The sequence below is a fragment of the Mastigoproctus giganteus genome, chromosome 4 (assembly GCF_048544385.1).
Source record: "Mastigoproctus giganteus isolate SK-2022 chromosome 4, ASM4854438v1, whole genome shotgun sequence".
Classification (NCBI taxonomy): Eukaryota; Metazoa; Arthropoda; class Arachnida; order Uropygi; family Thelyphonidae; genus Mastigoproctus; species Mastigoproctus giganteus.
Window position 1 is genome coordinate 64,305,495 of NC_143578.1, and position 21,766 is coordinate 64,327,260.

Genomic DNA, 21,766 nt, shown 5'->3' on the forward strand with positions numbered 1-21,766 from the left:
CAGATTCCATTTAAAGTGATGCTTCTTATTGACAATGCACCCGGTCACCCTCCTGTCACCCTAATTAATTTCAACCCACGTGTGAAAGTTGTGTTTTTGCCTCCAAACACAACCAGCCTGCTTCAACCGATGGACCAGGGAGTCATCAAAACATTCAAGGCTTACTACATGAGGCGGTTCGTTTGCATGTCTGAATGAAGCTGAGACAAAATAGTGAGATATCTGTTAAAGATTTTTGGAAACAATTCAATGTTTTAGATGCCGTAAGGATCATTGAAGAATCTTGGGATTCACAAAAAAACATTGAATGGTGTCTGGAAGAAACTTTGTCCATTTTTTTTCAAAAACGAGAGGAAAACAACGCCAGAAACTGACCATGTCACTCATGTGATAGAAGAAGTTGTTAATCTTGCCAGGCAATTAGATTTGGAAGTCAATGGTGATGATGTCAACAAGCTGTTGGATTCACATAGTCAGGAGCTGACAATGAATGAGCTCATAGAGATGCGTGAGCAAAACGTCACTGAAGTAATATCCGACACTTCAGACCCAGTTTCCTCAGAAAAGCACATGACAATTGCAAGCCTGACAGAAGGTCTCAGCTAAATTGAAAAGGGCTTAAAAATTTTAGAACACAGACTCCAACAAAAAATGCGTTATAGCTACAAAGCAAGGAATAAAAAAATTATTAGCTTGCTACGAAGAAATTCTGCATGAAAAAAGAAGACGCTGTGTCGCCAGACGAATGTTAGATTTTATGAAGCCATCGACGTCGAAATAACTTTTTTACGTAACTCATTTATTTTTTAATACATATTTTGTATTAATATGTATAAAGAACTGCAATTTTATTAAATATTTTTCTTCTAAACTAGTGTTTTTGTTAGTCCTTGGTCCCAATTAAACAAAATTTATATGTATTTATATGCAAAGTTGTACCCCGACTTACGCAAATTCGACTTAGGCGATTTTCGTCGGATCCACCTATCGCGTAACTTCGGGGTATTACTGTATATAAATTCAATAACTATAGTAAAGATAAAGAAATAAAAGATAAGAGTGCTGCTTAGTTCCGGATGGCACATGTAACTAGTAGTACTCATGTGAGACAAAATCTTATCTTGAAACATATGCACTGATAGTTACATCCCATGGGAACTTTGCAATCTCTTTCACCATGTTCCCTCTCTTTCCCTTAATTTTGTTCTCGTGATTCAAATTTTTATGTTTTGGACTATATCACCACAAGCATTGTTTTATTTCTTTTATTTTATCTTTAATTTAGTTTGTTTATATACATACATACACACACGTACTGTAAGGGCTACTTTAAGTTATGGAGTGGCAACACTAATTATTCCAAAAATATGATACTTGTGTAAAATTAAACATGCATTTTAAATTGCATGCCACTTGCTTTTAAATTATGTTATTACATATAGTGTGTAGCCATAAGAGGTAGAATGATACAGACAAAGAAACAAATTGTCAAATGAATGAAATCAAAAACTTCTAAGCAAAACAAGAACCTCCACAATACTCTCCCAGCTCTGCATAGTTCTCTCCCAACAATATGAAAGTTTTAAAATATCAGTTGCAGCATCAATCTCATTAATGTCACACTTCTTGCTGAACAGCCATAATAAACAACATCCTTAGTTTTTAATTGTTTGTCCATTTAGTGGTACTTTAAATTTGGGGATGAAATAAATCACATGGACAAGGGAGGATGATCTAATAGTTTCCAGCCCACATAATCACAATTTTATTAAAAGAAAATGCTGCTCTATTGTAGTAAACCGCATTATGTGATGGTATCTACTTAATCATAAAATTCAGTCTGCCTGCATACATACATTCTAGTGACCAAATCAAAAAGCACACAGCACAAAATTTAAACTGTACTATCTTTTGCTTTACACATGTATAATATTTTTGGAATAACTGCAATGTTACCACTACTTAAAAAGTGACCCCTGTACTGGAAATGCACATTATCTTCCAACATGTATTAAGATACCTCACCTGTGAAATACTGATTAATTCCAGAGTGACAAGTAGATGACGGCAGCACAAGTTCAAAATAAACTATAAAAGGCTTTTACCCTCAATGACGGACAGACAGATAAAACATAATGTGACTAGAGAAAAAGACCTAGATCCTTTCACAAGGAGTGATAGTAGATATGTCATTTTCTTGATAATGACAGAGTGGGACACCCAAAACCATCTGCTGGAAATATTGTACACCGATGGAAAGTGGACGGTAATACCATCATTCATGCCAAACCAGGCAGGCCATCATTACTGATCCCCAGCAGCATGTCAACAGCTGAAACAAATACCGAGAGGAAATTATAAAGGCACCCTTGTTTGAGCTAACTTGAGACAGTCGTGAGAACTGGGATAAGTGCAGGACAAACAGCCATCAGAAACAATACTTCACAGAAGGGGTTACCATAACCATGCTGTTGTTCATAAGGTCAAAGTTGTCTGTCAAAGTCAAAACTGTTGTTTGCATTGCTTTAGCAATACAAATAACCTATCCTGGTGCAAAGAGCAGCAGTGATGAAGAATGTTACACAGTCCATGCATCAGGTGGATGCACTTGGGTGTGGCATATGCCTAGAAAACAGTTTCACAAATAATGTATTGCACCAGCAAGAAAATTTGGTGGTGGCAGTGTGATGGTATAGACCTGTTTTATGTAGTTTGAACTTGATCCAGTGGGTATCAGTATAAGCTGGTAGCTGTCAATGAAACCACAAATACAGCTGTATTTGTATCAGCAAGATAACACTCCATATCACCAAGTATGATCAGTGTGATATAGCCAAACTGGAGCAAGTGGTGAACCTACTATTTTTAACCTACAGGTGAGATCTGAATCCAATTAAACACCTCCAGGATGTTTCGGAACACCCAAATCACAGCCAGAATAAGATGTTCCAACTCTCCTCTAGCTTAAGAGAGGAACAGAGCAAGATTCCAAGACCCTTCATGAAACATTCTACAAATTTATTTTATTTACTGATATTCATCTAAGGAGGCTGTCTTATTAGATACTGTATATATAGTATATAATAATAGATCTAATATAATAGATCTATATATAATAGATCTAATATGTATATTTGATATGCACAAAAAATTTATAATACAGTAAAACCTAGAAAACAATTTTTTTTCCTCCATTTCAAAATACCAAAATGACAATATGAAAAGTTATAAAAAAATATCCCCAGAGGGTTATACTAATGTCATTAAACCTGATGGGGGGAGGATTGTACATGACATTAAATCCCCCCAACTTTCATTTAATATTCTAATAATACTTTTGTGTATGGACATGCGTGTGTGTATATATAAATAAAATTTAATTAAATAAATAATAAAGGAAAGAAAAAAAGAAAATCAGTACATCTATATATATTTATGACTAACACCACTGGAGCACAGAGAACTGAAACTTATTACAGTGCAAAATCTGTATTTTGGCAATATCTGAATTCTATCCCCCCCCTTCATTTGACTAGCACTTATTTCTTTAATAAAAATAATGTACTCTTTATGTTAATTTGGCATATCTGTGCGTTTAAGAATTAAAACTTCATTAACAGAAATCAATTAAAGTGTACATTTCTAAAAGATTTTTAAAGGTTATTATTCAAGAGTAGCACTATAATTACAGATCATTGCACCAATTAAACTGTTTATTCTATCTTAGAAATACAGCTAAAGGACAAAACAAGCAACTATTCTATCCTAACTATACTATACTTTGGAAAAAGTTTCCATAGTATAGAAACTTTTTCCATTCTGAAAACCTTGGGATAAAGGTGCCTTTATCACAAACAGATTTTCAGAATAAGTTCTATAGTGTGTTTAAACTGAAATATCTGCCTATTCCATCCTAAGATGTATTTCCAGGTTTGAATAAATAATTTATATACATAAAAACTGTGTTTTATTATAATGCACAGTTTGCTTTAAAGGCCTGCAATTATAAATATATTACTAAATTAAAATCCCAGATTATTGTTTTAAAAGATTTGGAATTTTCTTAAAATGACAGATACTAGGAATGCATAGCATCAAATGCATACATACGTCTAACAACTTGAGCTAGTCTCATTCTAACTTGCTCATATCTTATAAATAATTAAAAAACAACAGATCGTTCTAGGTAAGGAAAAAAACCTTTTTTTTTTTACCTAAACAAATTGGTTATTTCAAAATATGATTTTTGCTGTGAATAATGAAGTCCAAATATTTACATGCATAAAAATATGCCAATAGGAATATTTACAATGACTATTTTAAAAGAACTGGTGAACAATACATAACATCATATAATGGCTAGATGATATCTTGTGAAATGCTGATGTCCTCAAAAAAGCAGCATCCTGGAGAATCAAAATAGCTACCTAGCTTGTCGTATGTGACCACTCTCGCTTATATACACTGGTGCATATGCTGTTCCATGACCTGGTAAATTCACAACTTCTTTATAGTCTGGTGGATCAAGGTGCAGCTACAAAAGCAAAAAATATTTCAGTCATAATAACTTAACTTAATGAATAGTCATACGGCTTAACTTAAATCTTAATAATAACCTGACATGTGAGGAGTACAAAAACTAATAAACTGAATATTATGCAAACACACCTCTAATTACAAGTTTGCCATTCATTAAAACTTATGTTCATACTTCATCATGAATCAGTCATTCGATCATTAGGTTTCTCAGAATTATTATGTATATTAATTAGTGTTTTTATGTATATAAATTATTACTTGAAAAGCATAATTCTTCCAAAAATAATGGAAGATTTGCAGCTATGAACAAAAAACGTATTTATTCAAAGAAATTAATGTGTTGGACCATCTTCGGTCATAACAATTCCTTCAATTTCTTGACTTTCTACTAATTTCTGGTAGAAAACTAGAGGTATTATGCTCCATTAATAAAGAGAGATGTCTTAGTTTTACACTAATTCTGCTTTCTAATTCAACGTGATGTTTAACCAGGTTGAGATCAATGCTCTATGCTAGTGACTGCAATGCACTAATGTTATTCTCTTCAAAACACTCATTTAAAAACTCACAATCACTGCTTTGTAATATGAAGCATCACTCTTTTGGAGGGTGTTAAGGGCTGTGTCCATCAAATTGCCACAATATAGCTGTTTGTTTCGGGATTTATTGGGCGCATCAGCAACTATGGCCATAGTGTGCCACCACAATATAGCATATGCAGTATTTTCCAGAACTTCTATGCACACCACAGCATTCATGGTTCCATGCATCATGACCAGTAGGACCTAGTCCACACCATAAGAAACAACTCCAGGCTATGAAACCTCCTCCTTTCAACTTCACAGTCAAGACAACACACAAGTATTAAGCACTCTACAGGCATCCTCTGTACCCAAACACTTCCATCAGACTGGAAGAGTGTAGAGCATGACTCTTCACCCCACAGGACTAAATTCTGCTGATCTACAGTCCAGGTTCAAAGTAATTTTTGTACTATGCCAATTAATGGTATGTATTTTTTTTTTGTTATTAAAGGCTTGTGGGTGACAGCTCTTCCATGAAAATTTGTGGCATGCAGAGCCCTATGTCTCTGAAGCACATAGAGATCTGTATCTTGCTAAGTGGTTTTCTTGTAGCCACTCATGGCTACAAGAAATGCACCAATGTCTGACTCTAGGGTCTGATGACAAAATAAAGTAACCAGCCATCAAGGTTGTTGTTATTTGGTTTTTAGGAGCATTAACAACTAAGGCCATATTGCTCCATGGATATGCAGTGGTCATTCCCTGACGTTTCCGCATCCTCCGTATTTGGTGGTCACGGGCTCAAACCCCGGTCTAATCAAGAAGCGTGTGCTACGCACTGCCGCTCCCGCCCACCTGGCTATGGAGGCACCAGACATTAAGGCACACTGGCCCAAGCACTCAGTGTTTTGTGCCTACCCAGCCATTTTTTGGGATCAGTATCACTCTGGACTTCCATTTCTTCAGTTATGTTGATAATTATCAATTTGGGAATTTTTCACTCCAAGCAACACAAACATTTTCCCCCAGATGACATCCAACTATTATTCCCATCTGAAATGCTCTTAGCTTCTTTCAAGCCCTCATTGTTCAGGGCACACATCTGAAGGGGAAATCCACGCTAACTGCTTATCACCTTTATAGGCTAAAATATTTGCATTTTTGTAGTCAATTTCCTGCAATTAGAGGGGTATCTAATGACTTGTGGTAGGATAGCAAATATTGTAAAGTACTTTATTAGAGTAAAGGTTGTGGGATTATATTTCAAAGCAGATATTGAAATAATTTTATAATAAGTATGCATCACTATGTTCCACTTTGTCTTGGAAACATTCTCTCCATTGACAAGATTTGGGTTAATGTTCACTTTGGAGATGACAGCATTATCCAATATTCTACCAAATTTGCCAAAATTATTTTAATAACATGAATAACATCACTAAAAGAGATGAACTGACTATTCATGTAAAAGACAAGGCACTATCATCAGAGCTCTCTACATCTTTATTAGAACAAACTTACAGTGAGTATCAGGTCTAATTGATAAGCCAACAAAGACCAAGGAAGTAGTCTGTAGAAGAAAAACTTCAAATTACTTACAAAATTATGTGTATAGTAGTAAGTAGTATTGTGTAAAGTATTAAGAATTGTACTTCATGCAAGTACTGAAGTAATTTGTAATATAACATCACTGCATTACATTTTCTGTTTAGGTAATACCCTAGTGCAGGGATTAGGAAGCTACAGCTCTGAGAATACAAAATTGCAGCGCTCATTTTGTATGTTGAGTAAAATTTTAAAAAAAAAATCTCTCAATAACAATAATCCACTGTAATACAAGGGTGTCCATAAATTATTAACCACATTACAAATGCAAATTAGAGAAATGCATTATTAAATGCAAACTAGAGCTCATATATGAATAATGTTTATGTCATTTCAAAGAGTTGCTCAGAGTTTTATATAGCATTGTGTAGATGTTGATAACAGATGTGCCTCACAATAACCATTAAAATGGAGACAGAAAACGATGTTTGTGTATTGTGGTTTGCCAAGTTTAAATCTGTAGTTACAGTGCAAAGATAGTACTGCTGGGAATATGGAGGTGGAGTACCTTCAAGCAAGTCTCCTGTATAAGGATGCGAGTTGGGCTGTGATAAGTGTCGAGAATATTGAGTGCATCTGTGAAAGTTTTACATGCAGTCCAAGGAAATCTACTGTAATACTAGCAGAGAACTAGAAATGTCCCACTCAACCATTCACAACGTTCTCTACCAATACCTGAAACTTTATGCATACAAAATCCAGCTTGTACAAGCATTGAAACCAGATGACTTGCAACTCTGGAGATCGTTTGTTGTGGACAGGATTGAAAATAATGACGACTTACTGAACAAAGTTATCTTTAGTGACAAGTCCACCTTCCACGTGTCCAGTAAAGTCAACTGCCACAACTGCAGGATTTGGGGTAGTGAAATCCTTCATATCATTAGTGAGCATGAATGGGATTCCCCAAAACTGAATGATAGAAAAGCGCTCCCTTTCTCATGACCAGGTGACTGCCCCATTTTTATTCGCTGAGACTACTATAAACAGTAACAATTACTTCGACATGCTAGAGCATTTTGTGATTCCACAGATTGCAGAACATTAAGTGAACATTGTTTCAGCAAAATGGCATTCCTCTTCATTGGGCTTGGACTCTGTGACAATTTATCACTGAGCATTTTCCAGGCCAATGGATTGGATGGGGAAGACCAATTCCCCAGCAGCCCTCGCTAACTAGATATAATCCCACTGGACTTTTTCTGTGGGTTTGTGTGTAGGACTGGGTGTATTGTGTGACCAATGGAAATCTGGATGAACTTCACAAGCAAATCACTGATGCAATTGCTTTTGCGACCCCTCAAAACACTAGAAAACCCGTGGCACGAAATTGTCAACAAGGATAATGATGACTGTGGGCCACAAACACCACTTGAAGTTAGCTGTCAAAAGACTGACCATAGCTCAGAAAGGAGGGAGGAGTTTCACTGATCTCACGGGACAAGAGAAGGTGATTAAGAATCCGAGATTACTTCTTGGAAAACACAGTGCCAATCTACCAAACCATAAGAAAAAAAAACTGGCAATGGCACATATGGTTCAACCTCAAGGAAACTCCACTCACCGAGACAGCAGAAACAAAGATAGAACGATAGGTGAAGAAGGCACTCCATAGCAGACACTACAATGAACTCCATCAAGACTACATAAACACCAGAAACCTCCAGAAAACCTACAAGAAAAAGATCAGGAAATGCACAGATCTAAGATAGGAAGTCAAATAAATGTGGCACATGGAACAAGTAATGACCATCACAAACACTGTAAACCACTGGTATGGTGCCAAAGAACCTCTATAAGAGCGTAGTGGCAATAGGCCTCACAGAGAACACTTACATGGAACTCCAGAGAGCCACAATCATGAACACTTATAGGAGAGCAAGAGTTCCTCAAACAATAATAGTAACTGGATACAACCATTCCACACACCTGATACTAGTACCAGTTTTGGGATCAGGAAAAACCCATTAGGAGAGGAAAGCGACAATAATATTGCTCTTTGGTTTGAACATGTCAACCACTGGCATCATTCCAAAAAGCCTCCAGAAAACCAAGCAGCAATAGGCATCCCAGAGAGCACTTTCACAGAACTCCAGAAAGCCGTGAACACCTGCAGGATAGTCAGAGTTCCTCGACCAACAGTAATAATAATAATCCCCATTAGGAGAGGAATCTTTTAGGGAGATGGCTTGAGCACACTGTGGTTCTGTCTAGCACTTAACCTGCTACCCACCATGCTCAACAGCAGCAAGTACAGATATAACCTCAAAGAAGGAAGGAAGGAAGAACCTGTACACCCTCACCCACTTAATGTACATGGATGACATCAAGCTGTACACAGTAACAGAGAAGCAACTACTCTGGATCACCAAAGAATTCAGCAATGATAACAGGATGGAATTTGTTCTAGACTAGAAGTTCACAACCACTAGTATGTGAACCGGTACCGGTATGCGGGCTGTGAATGAAACCACATGCAATTTCCCTTATGGGAGAGTAAACTTTTTAATATTAATATCTTACTAAAGCCAAAACTTTATTTTTCACAGTTCATATCTATGCGAGTATTTCAGTCTTTCTCCTTGGAAAATATACCTCTTTTCTTTTCTTATTTTATACAGTCAACTTTGGTTAGTGAACATTAAAAGTAGTGTTTGCAGTTGTAGTGATTATTGTAGGCCAACATGGATTAGGAGGTATGATCCTGATTATATAATTTATGGCTTTGTGTTAAATCAGGCACAGAAGCAGAACCAATTCCGCAGTGTGTTGTTTATTACAAATGTCTATCCAATTCAAGTTTGAAACCTTCATTTCAAAGACGACAACAAAACACCCAAATTTAAAAGACAAACCTTGAATTCTTTCATAGAAAGATGACCGAACTATGTACTCAGAAAACAGTTGTCTTCCTTCACTGATGTTAATTCCAACGTAGTGAAAGCATCATATTTAGCGAGTTTACGTATTGATAAGTACGGAAAAGCTCACACTATTGGAGAAAAATTGGTATTACCAGCAATCAAAGATATTGTAAAATGTATCTTGGGAGAAAAGCAGCTAAACAGACTGATATTGTTTCATTATCAAATAATATGGTAAAATGCCGAATAGATGACATGGCATCTCAAGTAGAAGCCATTCTACTCGAAAGATTAAGAGCTCATTTTATTTCCCTGCAGATTGATGAAAGCACAGATATCTCAAATTTGGCTCAATTGTTGGTTTAGGTTTGATTTGAGCATGAAAACAAAATGCAGAAAGACATATTATTTTGCAAACCAATATGTGGAAAAGCAACGTCCGATGAAATATTTAATATAATTAATGATTATTGTAAGAGAAATGACATAAACTGGGTAAAATGTGTTGGAATTTGCATGGATGGAGCACATGCAATGGTTGGAATGCTATCTGGGGTAGTTACCAAAATTAAGACAGTGGCACCGGCATGCAAGTCTGTGCACTGTAATTCATCGTGAAGCTTTAGCTGCAAGAAATATGCCATTTAATCTAAAAAAGGTTCTAGATGAAGCAGTAAAGACAATGAATTTTATAAAATCTTGAGCTCTTAATTCCAATTATTTAACATTCTTTGCAACAAAATGGGGAGTGCTCATAAAAAACTGTTACTCCATACAGAAGTGAGGTGCTTTCTCGAGGAAAGGCCTTTCATTGTCTTTTCGAGTTGTGCTCCGAAGTATATGATTTTCTTCAATCAGAAGATCCCAAAAAAGGTAATTTTTGAATGAAGAGTGGTTATGCAGACTAACTTATTTAGTGGATATTTTTTCCTGATTGAATGACTTGAATCTGAGTTTGCAAGGAATAACTAGTACAGTGTTTGATTCCAGTGATAAAATTAATGCTTTTAAAAGAAAATTAAAACTAATGGAAGAGCAGGTATTAAAAAACAATATGAGCATGTTATCTTCACACTTCACGAATTTATCCAAGAAAATAACATATTTATGACCAAAAATGTGACTGTGACATCCACAAACATATAAAATCTTTGCACACAAGTTTTGAAAAATATTTCCAGGAAGACCTAACATCACATAATTGGATTAGGAACCCTTTTGCATTCTCGAATGAGATCCCAGAAGATGTGATGTACACGGAAGTTTAAGAGTTCAAACTTAACAAAATTTTGCTATCTGCCAAGAATGTCCCCTACTTTCTGAGCAGGCATTGAAAGTTTTAACACCATTTAATTCGACTTACTTGTGTGAGGCTGGATTTTCAGCAATGACCGCAATGAAAAATAAATATAGAACTTCAATGAATATTGAATCAGATCTTCGAATGAGACACTAATCAATCCAGATATACATTCGCTAGTAAAAGCAAAACAGATTCAGCCATCGCATCAGATCTAGTAGCAAACAATGATTTTTTTTTTTTGGAATATAAATGATGGAAAGTAGAAATATTTGCTTAGGAATCTGGCATGTTTTCTTATCTTGATTTCCTTATCTTCTTTTCTTATTTGGATGTACAAGTATTCAAGTATTCGTGTAAAGTTATTGGTGGCACCCAGGGTTTCCCCTATCACCACCGTATATTAAAAAAAAAAAAAAAAAAGAGAGAGAGAAAGAAGAAAGGTGTTTACTAGTGTATTTGGACGTACAGGTAGTTCTCAACTTTACAAGTTAATTCGTTCCTAGCATGCGCTCGTAAAGCGAAAACTCGTAAAGTGGGAATTTATTTCACATAGCCACAAGGTTTAAAAATAGGGGTTACGTTTTCAACAATGAAATTAATTAGCTAATTAGTTTATGTTTAAACAATGATGATTTATCAAAAGATGTGAAAATGTAGCCTGTTAAAAATGTTAAAATCAAGCAAATTATAATAATATAAATTATTTACAATTTACAAATGTTAAAGAATGTTTATTCTTTATCATTGTTGACTAAATGCACACTCGTTGATCACTCGTTACTGGCTCTGCACGGTTTGTTGCACAAGGAGTCGTCTTCTTCAGAAATGCTTCAAGAGGTGTTTATTTTCAAGATAACCTTCTCTTTTAATTATAAATTTCATGATTGCATGCATAAGCATTTTTTAATGGCATCGGCACACACAAACTGCAACTAACACGATTCAAGTGGAGTAACAAGTTTACAAAGCTTTAAAAAAAAAAAAAAGGAATGAAGAGAAGATTCTGAAAATTAATTTATGTTTTTTATACGATTGAAGATTTCAGTAAAGGGGAACACATTTCACCATAATAACATAAAAACCCATACAATTCCAGCTATCGGTATTTTCGCAAATGCGCAAGAAGATCGAGTTTACTACATGTTTATAATAGACTGCACTAACAGAAAAGCCCAATAAACTGGAAAGTGCAAATTGTTTTTACTGTTTTATGGTCGTGACCTCCACAGATGTGCTTTAGAAAAATATCACAAAGCTGTTCAAAATTGGTTCTTATAACAGAACATATGATAACAATGAAAGGGTAGTGCATTTTAATGATCTGAATTGGTAACTAATACAATTTACAAACCACGCTAAAGACCTTTTATATGGCTTTAAGGTCACTCTCGTGACTTTAAAAATGACATTTTAGAGAGATAAATTAATGATGTATAACTAAGCTATTTAGCTTAGTTATACATCAAAAATTTCAACTTCCGAGATCTTGAAACGAATTACCAAAAAACAATGTGTTATTGGGTTCACATTACGATATTTTAACGATACGATGACGTCTCTGGAACTGATTAATATCGTAAAGCGGGGTACACTGTATTGTATAGCTAATCATGTGGTTTGGAATGCAGTATTTATGAATGTTTAAAATTAATTTTTTGAAATTAACATTCATATTTTCGATTTTGTTGATACTTGAGGGAAAAATCTAAGAACTCGTAAAGCGAAAACTCATAAAGTGAGAACTGCCTGTATTATATTGCTGGCTTTTGAATTTAAATATTTGCCTTCATTTGGAAAATTTATTATTTAAAGAAGATGTATTTCCTTTTGTAATTGTGGATTGTATGTAAATCGACATTTCAAAAAAAAAATAAAAAAATAAAAAAAAATATATATATTAATTAGCAATTTTGTTTTTATTTAAATTATAGTTTGTTAATAAAAATTATAACTGTGCTGAACTAATGTGTTTAAATAATTTTAAATTGCTTAATCTTGTTAATAACCTTAATTCCTTTTTTAAGGAATTAAAGTTATTAACTATTATAACCATTAGCATTTAATTTAATATAGTTTTAATAAGAGCTATTATAGGCTTAATATTTTCTTTTTTTTTTTTTTTTTTTTTTTTTACAAACTATAATAAATAAAACAGGGATTATCTTGGTCTCTTTATAGGAAGGCTTCTTTTTCGACTCTCCTAGCCCATCGCATAAAGAATTCAAATAGAATAATAAAATTAATAAAAATTCACTTTTTTAATGTGTTTCATACTGACAGCTCACCCGCGATTCAACAAATCGGAATCACTGTTGAGGCTCCAATCAGACTCCTAAAATACCAACCATGACACAACTATCAACATAGGGAAACATTATGTCAACATTGACAAATAAGTTAAAACAAATATGAATATGCAAAGACAAATATTTTCCTCAAGTTGGACAAATACTTTTCAATGCCTCATGTTCACAGGACAGAATAGCAATAAAATTGTGCTGATGTGTTTGTACTTAAAATAAAATTTAGTTCTCATCACACATGCGCTTTTATAGGACCAATCATTTGATATCAAAAAAGGTCTGCGAATGTTAATCAGGATTTTGCAGAGTTTCTGCAATAAGTAACTTACTATAATTATGTTGGACATTAATTAATTATTTTGGCTTCGTTAAAAAAGCAAAGAATATTCTTCATTTACAGCATGAAATGCCAGCTCTGAGGCATTTGTTCTCAACGCACGTACCAAAGCCTCATATTGCTTCATGAGAAAATCTAACACCCCCCCCGAGTGGATCTGATGTAAGTCGAATCACAATCTTTGCAAGAAATGTTATAAACAAGATCGTGTATTTGTTGAAAGGAAGAATTAGTCAGGTTTCCTTAATAATGTATACAATTTATTTGTGGGTTTAGCCATCACTAGTGAACTCATTGCAGAATTATATCTGGATAAAATAAAGAACATATATCTGAATCCATTTATACCACAAATCTTATATTACGGCAAATATTTAGACGACGTTCTTGTCATAACAAATCATACTACTTAAATTCTATTTTACAAGTCCTTAATAATATTCATACTAGATAGATTAAAATTTACATTAGAAATCGAGAAGGAAGAAATTAAAGCTAGAAATTTTCTTCAATTTTACATTACAGAGGGTGGGGGAAAACTAAAATTTTAGTATCTACAGTAAACCGACTAATATGGGCATGTTATTACATTATAATAGCTATCACCTATATACATACAAAAAAATCGATCATGCTTAATCAGTTCTTAAATGCTTTTAAATATTCAACCACACCGAATGCGTTACAATTAGAAATCAAGGAACTAACAAAAAGATTCCTCAATAGAGGTTACCCAATTGCCCCTATTAACAAAGTTAAATTGATTTCCCAGGAAAAAATAACCAATAATAATCAGAAAACAAATATTGAAAAAAAAAAAAAAAAAAAAAGCATTTTATTACAATCCCATATGTTGAAAACTGGTATAAGCAAACTAAGTTATTTAAGTAAGGGCATGGATATGAAAGCGATAGCTAAACCCACAAATAAATTGTATACATTAATAAGGAAACGTACAACTAATTCTTCCTTTCAACAAATACACGATCTTGTTTATAGCATTTCTTGCAAAGATTGTGATTCAACTTACATTGGATCCACTGGGGGGGGGGGGTTAGATTTTCGCATGAAGCAACGCAAGGCTTCGGTACGTGCGCTGAGAACAAATGCCTCAGAGCTGGCATTTCATGCTGTAAATGAAGAATATTCTTTGCTTTTTAATGAAGCTGGTTGGTTGGTTGTTGGGTTTTATTGGCGCATTAGCAACTAAGGCTGTAATGTGCCAAAACCAGGTTTTTAATGAAGCTAAAATATAAGTCCAACATAATTATAGTAAGTTACTTATTGCAGAAACCCTTGAAATCAAACTCTGCAAAAACTCGATTAACATTTGCAGACCTTTTTTGATATCAGATGATTGGTCCTATAAAAGCGCATGCGTGATGAGAACTAAATTTTATTTTAAGTACAAACACATCGGCACAATTTTATTGCTATTCTATCCTGTGAACACGAGGCATTGAAAAGTATTTGCCCAACTTAAGGAGGAAAATATCTGTCTTCACATATTCATATTTGTTTTAACTTATTGGTCAATGTTGACATAATGTTTCCCTATGTTGATAGTTGTGTCACGGTTGGTATTTTAGGGGTTGGATTGGAGCCTCAACAGTGATTCCGATTTGTTGAATCACGGGCAAGCTGTCAGTATGAAACACATTAAAACAGTGAATTTTTATTAATTTTATTATTCTATTTGAATTCTTTACGTGATGGGCTAGGAGAGTTGGAAAAGAAGCCTTCCTATAAAGAGACCAAGGTAATCCCTTTATTTATTTTAATATGTAGTAAATTTGATAGTTTTAAGAAATAATGAGAAAAATTCAAGTAAAAAGGAAAATGTTTAAACCACATGTTATGTGAAAATATAAAAACCTCATTTATAAATTGTATTTTCTTAATTAAAAAAAATGTTTTCTGTTTTTGGTTGAATAGCTTGGTTTTGCTTACCTAATTATTCACATGACTTTTCAAAACAGATGTATGTACTCATTAATTAACACACCAGTACGTCATAAGATACCAATGTGGTTGACCAGTACGCAAGCTTATAAAGGTGGGAACCTCTGGTCTAGACAAATGCAAGATCCACAGATTGCACCAGGGAAAATTAGTCGGCCGAAACTACCAGCTACAAACTGGTAAAGAGATCGAAGCCATGACAGAGAGAGATACCTACAAATACCAAGAGTTGATGCAGGCTCTACAGTTAGAGTACAAAGAAATCAAAGCCTGCCTGCCTGACTGAAAAATACCATCAGAGACTCAGAAGCCTGCTGAAAGTGAAGTTGAATGGAGGGAACACAGTTCAAGCTATAAACACCTATGCAGCCCTAGTGCTGACATACCCCTTCGGGGTATTAGACTGAACTAAAACTGAGCTGGAGGATATCATGAGAAAGACAAGTACAATAGTGACCAACAACTGCCAATATCACCAGAAGTCAGCTGTGGAGAGCCTAACAATAGCTCAGAAAGAGGAAGGAAAGGAGCCTGATAGATCTCACCGAGCAACAGAAAACAGCGATTACTAACCTGAAGGATTACTTCCAGAAACACACAGCAGCACTCTACCAAGCCATAAAAAGTAAAGTGCAGCCATTATCAACCCACTGCAGGATGGAAGCCTCCTCAACAATTCATGCTGAGGGAAATGGACCATAATCTGCCACGCTGGTCCAGTGCGGGTTGGCAGATCGACCGTATTCAGCAGTCAGGGGCTTGAACCCCGGTCTACTCAAAGAGCGTGTGCTACTGCACTCCCGCTCCTGCCCACTCGGCTACGGAGGCCGTCATAAGGAAGATAAACAAGCAGTACACCCCACTCAATCTAAGCGAGGAGTCCGCTCCCACCCAGATGACACAAACGAAGCTAGAAAAATGGGCAAAGAAGACACTTCATGACAGACACTACAATGACCTCCATCAAGACCACATAGATAAAACTGCTTCCAATGATTGGCTCACAAGTGGGACACTTTTCCCCAAGACTGAAGGATTCATGCTGGCCATCCAAGTTGTTGTTTTGGTTTTTAGGAGCATTAGCAACTAAGGCCATATTGCTCCGGGATATGCGGTGGTCATTCCCTGACCTTTCCGCATCCTCCATATTTGGTGGCGACGGGCTCGAACCCCGGTCTAATCAAGAAGAGTATGCTATGCACTGCTGCTCCTTCCCACCTGGCTACGGAGGCGCTGGCCATCCAAGACCAGGTAATCAACACGTATAGAAAATACATCGCCAGTGGGCCGGGAGTGTCAGATAACACATGTTGACAATGCTACCTGACTTCAGAAACGATCCAACACATCACTGTGGGCTGCACAGTGATCAACCAGACTGAGTAAACTCGTAGATGTACATCAGAAGCTAGCAAGGAAATACCAGTTGATCAAAGAAAGTGTACTGTAATACAAATACGAACCCCAAGCAGTACTAGAGACCTGAACCCACAAGTTATACTGAGGCCACACCATAATAACGTAACGGATAAGACAATCCCGCACAACAGACCGGGCATAACCCTTGTGAACAAGAAGGAAAAGGCTAGCTATATGATTGACATAGTGGTGCCCAACACTGGCAACCTCCAGAAAACCCATGACGAAAAGACCAAAGAGATGTGGCATATGCAACAAGTAATGATCATCCTGATCATTATGTCAACAAACAGTATGGTGCCAAAGACCCTACATAACAGCAATAGCTCTCCCAGCAAACACTTATAAGGAACTCCAGAAAGTTGCAATCCTGAACACCTGTAGGATAGTCAGAGAGAGTTCCTCGACCAACAGTAACACCAGACCCAACAACAACCACCTGATGTACTTGGTAGTAATACCTGTCACGAGGTGGGACCCCAATCGGGGAGAATAATATAAGAGCAACATAATAATAATACTGTAATAATAATAACCAGACAACCAACCACCCAGTACTCATCATGGGATGGAAAAATCCCATATGGAGAAAGTCATAACAATAACGTTGTCGTTCAGGAAATTTAAGTAGTAATTTTTTTGCAATGGAAAATGACTTCTGAATGTTTTTACTTATACCATGTGAACATGATGATTACTGAAAGAAAGTGGATGGACATGCTGGTTTTTAAAATCACTGAGAAGAGCATGCTAATGCAATGACAAATGAATAAACACTGAGTTTTAAAGAGTAGCCTTTATACCTTTAAAGATTCAAGTTAAATATTGTATAAAATAAACAAAAGGCACTGGCACCAGAAACAATTTGTGAAACAAACAAATTGCAATTCCTAGAATTGCAATTTGTAAATATTACTTACTATCAAATGATAGTTCCTGCAACTTGCATTTGGTTCCTTTCTCAATGCCTCTATGCAGACATGCACAGTGACCAACAAGGATGATGGAACTGCAGTTACACAATTTGGATTCCCTCTCATCTTAGAGATCCTTTTGTAATCTCTACAAACAGCACATGTAAATAAACTTTGTGCAATGACAGGATTCAACATTGAATCTGGAAATATTACCAATTGTTAGGTAGTTGTATTGTGTGTGTGTGTGGGCATTTATGAGGTGCATTCAAGTTATAAGGTCTCAATTTATTTCTCATAAAGTACACGAGATACAGAGGTGACACTTGTCTCACTTTTCTAGATAGCCTCCTAGAAGCTGCACATGTTTTCCATACCTTTTCTTCAAAGCTGAGAAAACCATGGCAAAGCTTTCTTTGGAGATATTGTTCAGCCACTAGTAAATGGCAGAAGCAGCTGCTAGTTAGCTAGGAAATCTTCTGGCACAAAGAGCATCTTTCATCATTGGGAACAACCAAAAGTCATTAGGTGCAAGGTCAGGTGAGCATGGAGGATGTGGGATAACCTCAATGTTATTTTCTTAAAAATTTTTTTTTTTGCATATTTCCAGAATGGGGTGAAGCATTGTCCTGAATGAAATGAATATGATTCAGTCTGTGTGGACATTTTTTTCCTGAAGTGCTGGGAACTTTTTCTTTATAACTTCATATGAGTTTCTGTCATAGCGCCCTTGGGTTCAACGATGTGTAAGGATTATTCCATCAATATCCCAGAAAACAGCAACTATCATTTTCTCTGGACTTGAAGCAACACTACTTTTTTGGGTAGTGGTCAATTAGTGTGTTTCACTGGGCAGACTGATGTTTCATTTCTGGATTGAACAGTGGAATCCATGTCTCATCCATCATGAGACAAGGGTTCTACAAATCGAGGAAAACAATGATCCATTTACTGCAGCATTTTGAATGAGCACTGCTTCATAGAAGTTCACACAATTCTGTTTGTTCCTGAGAAAGCAGACTTGGAATCCACCAAGCTGGCACCTTGCTCATTCTGAGATCTTCACGGAATTTGGTATGCGTAGATACAACAGAAATGGCTGTAGCTGTTGCAGTTTCATTCACTGTTGACCTTCTGTCACCCAAAACTATTTCCTCAACCCAGCAGATGTTGGCCTTAGAATGACTGGTTTGACACCTTGGTTTATTCCTGCAGGACTCCAGTTCTTTAAAACTTACGTACCCGGCTATAAACATTTTTCACATTCATAAGATCTACAGGATACACTTCTGACATTTCCTGATGGCTTTTAATTGGACTTTTCCAGGTGAGATGGAAAAATCTGATAATGACACATTCTTGCATGTAAGATACCATTTTAAGCATTATAAACATAGTATACTGTTCAGAGCACTGCAATCAATGTGATATACTGCACTGTGCTGCCATCTTCTGTAAACATTCAGAACTAATCAGCAGTTAAACTAAAAGCAGTCTCTCACACACACACATTGATTATTTTATGAGACAAATTTGGAGACCGTATAACTTGAACACACCTTGCAATTTACTTATAAACTCAAACTGTTACATATGAAGTGCTTATAATTCACTTGATTTAGTGTTATTTATACTTTGCATTATTTCTTCAGGAACAACCCTGTAATGACCCCCCCCCCAACACACCAATAAAAAATTTCTAATGAATTAAATGAAATTTTAGCTATCAAAATCTTACTTACTCCATCTTTTGCAATGTCATCATATGACGGTGGGTTATCTGCCACAGGGGGTGGCACTGTTAGTGGAAGAAAACTTCTTGCGCTTGTACCCTCCTGTATCCTCTGCTGTTCTTGTAAAATTACAATTTGGTCATGTGCAGAAAGGTTTTGCTGCTGACACCTAGAAATTTATTGATGATTCATACTTTATAAATGCAGGATTAAAAAATCATTTCAGTGATCTATATAATATAGAATAAATTCAAAACCATACATACACCTTGATGCATTATTTCTTACATAAAGCAATGTTACAGTGTAGAATTCAGCATTGAGTTTAATGAAATTTTTTACGAGCTGTTCCAACAGGATCACCCAAATTTTGGGAAGTAAAATCTTGAGTAGTTTTAAACCAAGTTCTGGATGGACAGACCATGATATGATCATATCATAATTCAGCCACTAGCAACTACAGCACTGTGACTGCAAAACTAGTCGGTGAGTTTTGCACACTTCAGAGTTCTTAAAACAACTTTTCAAGAGATGCTAAGTATTACATCCATACTATTTGCAAAAAGTGCTGTATTTGCTGATAGACAGTAAATTTTTCTTGCCAAGTGCCCACTAAAACTGATGTGTGCAGGTACACTTTATTCACTCACCAAGGTGGAATGAATAATACTTGTAATGAGTATGTATGGTGCCGAACTGTTAGGAAACAATTAATTGGACCACACAGGTTCAGTGATTTTCTCTAGAGGGGTGAATACCTTACTTTTTTGGAAAAGGAGCCGGAAGGCCATTTTGAGGATGTTCCTTTATTGACATGATGGTTCATTTGTTTCCACCATTCAGCTTCACCACATATTTTCCTGACCGATTTCTGATTATCTAAACTACCAACTGTTGGATTGGTCGAGAAGGTTCTTATCCTTTAGTCATCCAGATCACACATCTAGATGGCCAAAGGATGCAATAGTCTAAAGAATTTATTTCATTATCTAGATTTATTGCATTATCTAGATAGGATGACCAGATGTCCTAATTTTTTTTATTTTTTTTTTTATTTCCCTTCCTGATCTTCCTGATGTTTTTTGGTGATTCGATTCAAGACTTTGGAATTTAAAATCAATAAGTGGTACAGACTGAGTGCACCCACTGTAAAATCCACTGGAGCACAGTGGGTACACTCAAGGCTAAAAGGCAGAACTGCACATGGACAGACAATCTGTCTTGCAATCTCCATTGATCTTGCTAGAGGATGCAATGTTATTTTTGTTACTAGTTTGCCGAACTTTGTAATTCTGACAATTTTGTTCTAATGAACAAGTTATTAACACAATGAGAAATTCACTGGTTAAGTTTACACCAAGCAATTGGTCTTTTCTTCCACAAGAAAAAGCCTTGAATACTTTTCAAAAAAAATTTTGAAGTACTGAAAGCATTTTTTCTTATGGAAGAAAGGCTGCAGAAATTCGTTGTAACCGTAACATTTTTTGAATTGTCATTAAATGAAATATATTTTAATTTTATGCATAGTGTACTTAGCATATTCAATAAGCAATTACTAAAAACTAATTGTGTCAAAATTGCATAACAGAAGTTACAAGTTATGTGCAAGCAACAATTAAAATGCTTAAATTATGCACTGAAGAAAAATTTGTCCCCTTAGTGCCTGCAAAATTAACTTCCCACAAATTCAGGGTGAAGAAATGATATCATTCAAAGATTACATACTTATTGTGTGTGTGTGTGTGTGTGTGTGTGTGTGTGTGTGTGTGTGTGTGTGTGTGTGTGTGTGTGTGTGTGTGTGTGTGTGTGTGTGTGTGTGTGTGCGTGTTTTAATTTATTTCATGTATATAAATACATACAGTGGACCCCCACTTTATGATATCAATCTGTTCCAGAGACACCACTGTAACATGAAAATATCGTAATTTAAACCCAACAGCACATTGTTTTTTGGTGATTCGATTCAAAACCTTGGAATTTAAAATTTTTGCTATATAACTAAGTTATCTTTCTAAAAGGTGACTTATCAGTTTACACAATGAGGTTGTCAGACATTCTCTCAGATATGCCAGACAAGCTGTACTTGCTACCTGGGAGTCTAAAACGCTGATGGAACTGATATTTGGGTGACATTCAAGTCAAATAACCAATTTCGGCGAAGTCTGGACAGTCTGTGACAGCCAAATCCTCTGCTTGCACCTTCACAATGGTGGGACTGTTAGTAACCCTGGGTATAACCTCCATGCACATGCACACTGTGGGT

General features: G+C 35.7%; 1 protein-coding gene across 1 annotated transcript in view; it reads right to left on the reverse strand.

The window, feature by feature from the left end:
• Window positions 1–4,363: 4,363 nt before the first annotated feature.
• The window catches only part of LOC150086797 (uncharacterized), a 66,650-nt gene continuing 49,247 nt past the window's right edge, over window positions 4,364–21,766 (reverse strand). The window contains exons 5-6 of the mRNA XM_090371583.1: window positions 19,513–19,672; window positions 4,364–4,534 (exon numbers count right to left, since the gene is read on the reverse strand). Coding sequence (XP_090227709.1) covers window positions 4,424–4,534; window positions 19,513–19,672 — 271 coding nt within the window. The 3' untranslated portion in view covers window positions 4,364–4,423. The remainder of the gene's footprint in view (window positions 4,535–19,512; window positions 19,673–21,766) is intronic.